Source organism: Geospiza fortis, unplaced genomic scaffold, assembly GCF_000277835.1.
Source record: "Geospiza fortis unplaced genomic scaffold, GeoFor_1.0 scaffold167, whole genome shotgun sequence".
Classification (NCBI taxonomy): Eukaryota; Metazoa; Chordata; class Aves; order Passeriformes; family Thraupidae; genus Geospiza; species Geospiza fortis.
Genome location: NW_005054355.1, coordinates 3,680,870 through 3,687,951, shown reverse-complemented (window position 1 = coordinate 3,687,951; position 7,082 = coordinate 3,680,870). Strand labels below are relative to the sequence as shown.

General features: G+C 42.7%; 1 protein-coding gene across 2 annotated transcripts in view; it reads right to left on the bottom strand.

Annotated features, from left to right (window-relative positions):
- The window catches only part of PSD3 (pleckstrin and Sec7 domain containing 3), a 98,019-nt gene that overhangs the window by 46,538 nt on the left and 44,399 nt on the right, over positions 1-7,082 (bottom strand). For both annotated transcript variants that reach the window (XM_031059069.1, XM_031059070.1), the window contains exon 8: positions 6,956-7,045. In XM_031059069.1, the coding sequence (XP_030914929.1) occupies positions 6,956-7,045 (90 nt within the window). The remainder of the gene's footprint in view (positions 1-6,955; positions 7,046-7,082) is intronic.

Genomic DNA, 7,082 nt, shown 5'->3' with positions numbered 1-7,082 from the left:
GGAAAGAGGAAAAGGAAGGGGAGGAGGAGGAAGTCTGGGGGAGAGGAGTGGGAGAAGGAAGGAAGAAGGCAAAAGGATAGGGGCAAAAAGAAAGGAAGGGGACACAATAGGGACAAGTGGGAGGAGAGACAGGGAGGAAGGAAATTGAGGCCACTCTAAGATCCACACAGGTTACAAGTTGGCGTCACCTGTGGCTGCAGGCATTGCACTGTGGAAGGGGGAAAAATAGGCACAGCCTTTGACATACCTTTTCACCACAATTCCATCTACCAACAGAGTCATGTCCAGCTACCTTGCTCCAAAAGCAGATTAAATCCTTCCTACCTCTCTTGACACCTTCTAGAACCCATCTGTCAACAGGACAGAAAACTCCTTGGATTTGCCCCATATTTGTACAAGGATCCTGTGAATACTTAATCATCCAAGAAAGCATGACTTTGGAAGGAAACGAAATATTCCATTTAACATCACAGGAAAGGAGAAAAAAAAATCTGAATTTAGGGAGCAGCCTAATACTCTTGTTTGAAAGAAAACAGTGTAACTGGGTCAGAGAGAGAATAGTCCAATGCTACTTGAAAAGTGTGGTGACAAACAGAAAGAAGGAATACCAAAGATTTATACAGCAATAATTCTAAATGGTGGAAGGAATGTTCTCTCTTCTTCTTTTTTTTTTTTCAATATGGTATAAATTATATTCGTACTCTTCCTTCCCTTGAGATGCAGCACTGAACTTAAATTTCAAGCAGATCAGTGGGTGGAAGATCAAAGAATGTTTTTCAGAATTTGTTTTCTACCTACATGGAGGTGGGAGTAATAAGTCATAGGGACCAAAATGTATGTGTGACATTGTATTAGAGAATTCCCAGTCTGAAAAGAGCCCAGATCTCCTCTTTTAAAGTGGCAGAATGTATCATTCCTACTACCAGTCTGTATCCTCCACATTTGACAGATGACATTCATCCTTGGGACCTGCTATGCATTTGAGTTACAGTAGGAGACAAGTTGATGGCCTTGGCTATCTAACAGGCTGGAGAAGTCAGACATCAAGTAACTCCCCTGTCTGATCGACCTGGACAAGACACTACTGACAGCTTGCCTCCACTGATGAAAATTAACCCCCTAAATGTTCATTATGAGGCTGGTATTGAGCCACATAATTGCAGCCAGTAGCAATGGAAATTCTTACCTGACTCTGCTTGGGTTTCACTCCTTGCTGACACAAAAGCCTGGTAGGGTACGTGAGATCTTTTGAATAACAATTGGAAAGTAAAGAGGTGAAAGGTGAAGGAGCAAAAAATAATTCAGAGAAATGCAGATTGTCCAAGCAGAACAGGTCCATCCTGAAACCCAGTCTGCCTCCTAGTAAGATAAGCAATCCCTCAGACCATCCTTAGACTATGCAGAGCAATCCTAATTCTTGGATCACCTTCAAAACATTTTATGTTTTAACCCTTGTTTAAAGTTCTGCTTTCCCTGCTCAGAGACAGCTGGTATTAGGCTTTTAATATTATAAGGCTTTCTTCAACTCAATATCTGGGTTTGACTTGAGAAAAAATATATAGATTATAGATTTTTCCTTTTATATGCACTGAGGTAAACTCCTGAAATGCAAAAAGAAAATATATTTGCATTTCAACAGGGCAGGAACGTGTCAGAAATCTCTGTAATTCAAGGGACACAAAGCAATACACACACCATCATAACCTGGTCTAATTTTCAGTTCTGCATAGGCATGCTTTAAATGACTATTGCTCTTGAATAGGACAAATGACAACATCCAAAAAACTCCAAGTTGAAGGAAACAAAGGTTATCATGGCAGGAAGGTTCTCAGAAAGGATGGAGAAGAGTGAAGACAAGCCAGGTGTTCCCTACAGTCACCTACAGTTCCTTATGGATCTGTGGCTCCTCTGAGAGTGAAAGTATGCTTTCACAAACAACTGTTTAAAACAACGATTAGCAATTTAATCCTGCATTACCTGACTTTTATATACTGCCAGATTAGACTCTGTTGTCTCCTAGCATCTGAAAGGGGCCTTCTGTAACAGGATCTCCTATTTCATACAGATAAGAAATGGCCCAAAAATACTATTTCCATCAGAAGTATTTTGAAGAGAAAAAACTTTATTTTGGGGAAGAAACAAGGAGCTAGAGCTTGTTTCTTATTCCATGAAGCAAACATATCTGGTCCTCTCTCTCCTCTGCCCACTGTTGCAGGGTGTTACAGCAGTCAATGCGGTCCTGGGGCCATCCTGGCTTGCTGTCACACGCTCTCATCTCCCCAGCTTCATCAGGTTTCCCTCGAAGGTGGGAATTTCTTGCCAAAAAGCCATGAAATGGATGAAGTACAGAGACTTCTGATGAGAGCAATTAGGGGACACACAGCAGTCCAATTAGTTTGAGTTCCTCTCCATAAAGGGGGCCTGAGGCTGTGCAGGAAGATGTTAGCCACTTGATGTTCATTCTCTCTGCTAAATACCTGAAATTTTTGGAATGGATGAGGTAAGATGTCATGAAGTAAGATGAATTTAATTCTCTTTGAATTGAGTATTTGCTTTGGAGGGCTTTCAAAGGGAATTAAAAAAAAAAAGAGAGAGGGAGAGCAAGAGGAGGCAGAAAGACAGTGGCAAAAACACCCCATAATTAAAGTGGAGGGAACTGACAGCAACATGAGATAAACCCTACTTTGCAGCTTCTATAGGAAATTGCATATCCCAGAAATCCTAATCAAGAATTCAGATCATTTAGGAAATTAAGGACGGGTTCTTCAGAAGAGTTCAGCACCAGCAACTCCAAGTTAATTTGGTCACTTCATTACGGTGCTCCTGCAGGAGATAAGGCGTAGCCAAAAAACACCCTTTGAGAAAAAGCAGATTTTTAATGCAGGATTGGCATCTAGTCTCCATCAGCAGTCCCTGAAAGGATAAGTCTAGCCAAGTGCATCCCAGGTACTTCAACGATGGATGTTCCCAGACAGTACAACAGGTCAGAGAAGAGCTACCACCTCCTACCAAAAGACACACAGCCAGGTATGACTTCCCCACTTCATGTCATGGAGCAGCACCACAACCATGGGTCAGCCCATGTCAGAGGTTGGGTGACGCCTGTGATTCCATGAATGAGGTGTGCTGTAAATGCAGAGGACATTTACTTACGCAGGACAGGCCAGGCGGTACTTTGCATGCAGCCTAACAACAGAGTACCCCTCCAAGAACACTGCCTAACAAAAGCAGGGATCCATGTCTTCAGTGATGCGTTCTTGCAGGCTCTATGTGGATCACAGAAGAGATATCCTCTCCTTACATATGAAAGGCCTTGTTAATGCCACCTTCCTGGAGTGGACCTTCACACACCTTGTCTCAAACTTGTAGGAGCGATGGGGGGTAGCACGGTCGGGATGGACGGAGACGAGAGATCTCTGAAGCCAGGTCGTGGAATTTGCAGTTTATTGCAAAGGGCGTGGGTACAGGGCGTTGCGGGGAGCTGCCAGCTGCAGCTCGGAGCAGGCCCGAGAGAAGAGAGGGGTAGAGAGGATGGGAGGGTAAGAGCATAAAAGGAGAGCAAAAGCATAAGAGAGTAAAAGGGGTAAGAGAGCGAAGTTCTCATTACAATACAATAAATCTTCTTTTGTGTTGAATAGAATCACTACATTAACATACTGTGTTACATTTTAAACCTTAAAAACTACTCTTTAGACCCCTTCTACCAAGCTAGTAGGGTCTGCTCTGACTTTTGGACTTGTCTGCAAGCAGAAGGTTTTGTTTCATCAAAAAGAGATTACCTTCAATCAGCCACACCATTGTTTCCCCGTTGTTCAGTAACTAAGGGATCTCAAAGCTTGCTTTCATTTCAATCTCACTTATAGTTTCTATATTCTCAAAATCTTTTGCCAAACAATCATATTTATAAGGCTTTCCTGTTTCATCTTCCTCAACAAAAATGACAAGAGGAAAACATTGTGGCCAGCACCATACTAGCACTTCATTTGTGGGGACCACACTGCCCTTAGGAATTGAAGCAAGAATGTATGGCCAAAATTAGGCTCTTTCCAAGCAAATCTCCTCTTCATTCCAGAAAATCTTGTGAAGCCCAGCTCTGAAGAAGGCTACAGTCACACAGTACAATTCCCTAGCATATAATTGTGAAGATGGTATCATTACAGAAGATTAAAGCTGGTGTGAGCATGTGAGAAAGAAACCCTCCTAACATTGCAATCATGAGATTCTTGATACTGCCAAAATGTCAGACTGATTTTGTTTTCTTTCCAAGGAGGGAGATCCTAGCCATGGCTTCCCTTTCTGTATATATATATGTGCAATGAATACATGAATACTACAAGCAGACCCCATGAGGAGAAGTGAGTGCACTTTTAATCACAGTTTGGCATATTTGTCTTTATGAGTCCCAACTGCAAAAGCAACCTCAGATCTGACTAAAGGAGTGAGGAAAAAGGCAACGAATCTTTGTGCAGACAGGTGTACCAAAGCAAAACCTTTTTCAATGTTAAATGACCAGACAACAAGACACAAGGTGAGCAAGATCACGTTAGCATTTCTCATTTCTACTTTCAAACCAGAGTGAAATAATCTGTTCTTAAAGCACAACTAGTGACACACACAGAATCAGGTCATGAAGGCCTTGTGGTTTGTACCAAAAGTGTTCTCATTGTTGGAAAAAAAACTGTAATAAAACATAGAGATAGCTCCCCCAGGGAGATGAAAGAAAGGAGTAACTTGATCCAATGTCCCAAGTTTTCTGAGGCTGATCACACAAAAGTGTGTCCCTCCTCACATGCTGATGTCTGTCCCTTGATGTGCTATTTTCCTATCCAGACGAAACATCCAGGGATGCACTCCAAACAGTGAAGGGATTGACTGAAGGCAACATCTGACTGATGCCTATCAACCAGCTGTCCTGGATAGCACAAGCATTTGCATTTGCACCCCTGACTCTGAGAACTGGATCCACAATAAACGCTTCACAGAGCTTCACAAGCCCTGGAAGAACAGCCAGCTCTCCCCAGCCTTCCTTCCCCTCCACTACTGCTCAGCTTTGCTCTGGGGCTCAGCAGAGTTGCAGAGCTTCATACAAGGGTGCCGCAGGGCCACAAGGAGAATACAGAGAGACTGCAGAGGCAGAAAAGCCCACTTACTTCACCACAGGTCTGCATTAGTCACCAGTGGGTGCTCAGGACCTCACTCCCACAGGGACACACTGCCACCCTGTGGCACCTTCCTCTCCCAGGCAGCTGGGCAAGGATGCAGGGAGAAGGCCTGCAGCCTCACCCATGCTCAGCGGCTACACAGCTAATGCAGCAGCAAACCACATGCACTTTGGTGCTGTGCTGAAGAAGGGTGCTGTGAATTTAATTTATTGAGACTAATGCAAAAATTGATTTCCACTAATTCTTTGTAATCGCACATTTAGTGGCAGCATGGCTGCTGTGAACACAGTAGCACAATTACTCGTACTCACTCCACTCCCCTCGACTAATGAATTAAAAAACAAGGGTCCGTTTATCAAAGCTTCAGACAAGCCAGATGAGAAAACAAAGTTGGGTGCCACCTCTGTCCCCAAGATATCAAGGCAGCACACAGAAAAGGGCAGAAAGACTTAAAGCAACATGGGACACCAACACCAAACTTCTTCCACCTGTCGACACCCAAAAAAAATCCAGAGCCCTGGTATTTGCTTTGGGTGAAGAGTCAGGCATCCCTAGCATTAGCAGGTGAGCACTAAACATTAAGGTATAGCCCCAACTGCATAATTCTGTCAGAAGGAAAACAAACAGCAGGTGAGCACCATTGGAAGTCTCTTGTCAGTACACTCAGGCTATTTAAACACAATCTGGAGATCTATTTATTCAGTAAGGGCTGTAATTAGCCTGCAAATTAATCTCAACACATCCCTCTATGGCAAACAGAGAAATAAGATTCCTTTGGGGGAAAAAGTAATTTACTTGTGGCTGCTGACAGATATACAGATTCAAAAATTAAAGACACTAAATCTAAAATTTAATATTTCCCATTGCTTAGTAAGAACTGAAGCAGGAGGGTCCAACAAAAATCTCCCTGAAGAAGATTAAGAAAATGAAGAAATTACCAACACTAGAAGACAAACTCTGCTGCTTTCAACTATGCAGGTAAATCTGTATTTCACGACGATTCTGACACAAAATTCACACAAGAGACGGCAACTAATTTGGTTGGTTTCAATAGGCATTGGGTCAGCTCTCAGATATGGCAGCCTCTTATTTTTATGTCCATTACAAAAAATAAATAAATTATGAACTCCAGTGTATGCACACCTGTCTTCATTTAAACAAAGCGCTGTTTCATGCTAGCAATCAGACAAAAAAGAAGTGAAACATTCTCATTATTACTGACAATAAAACACGGTTTGTCCTGCTCAGCCTCTTCCCCCATTCTTCAGATTTAACTCCTAGCACAAACTTAATGAACAAAAGCTGAAGCAACACAGCCTGTGCCAGACAGCACATTATAATCTGAAATTACATCTCCAGCTCTTATGTGAATACCCCAAAGCACCTTTGATGAAAAAACACACACGCCTTCCAGATTGTACACAGAGATCAGGCTTAGCCTTTAATGTATTCGCATTCAGAGCTAACTGGTTGCTTCTGTCCACTTGTAATCAGGAGACAGCACTCTGGGTTGGCATGGCCACAGGAGTTTACAAAGCACACAGCTCTGGTGCCAGCCCTGCCGCAGCTCAGTTTCACCTCTGTGCTGCAGAGAGTCACCTTCACTATCAAGGGAAGGCAAGAGGGAAAACAAGAGAATAAACATTTTATATATTATATATGTTCTGGGAGGAGAAATGTGCCCATCACTTGTCATGTTTGACAATTAAGATTCAGAAAATGCAAGATGGGTGTTTTGTTTTGAACCATCTTTCAATAGAAATGAAATGCACGTTCTGCAGTTAATGCCTTACCTTCAAGAGCCCTTTCGGGAAGTCTTTGCCATCGTTCATCCCCTGGAGGTTAGCAATGAACTCTTGGCAGGTCATCTTTTTCCCAATGTTCTGAAAGGGGTATCAGAGAAACACAACATCATATTCC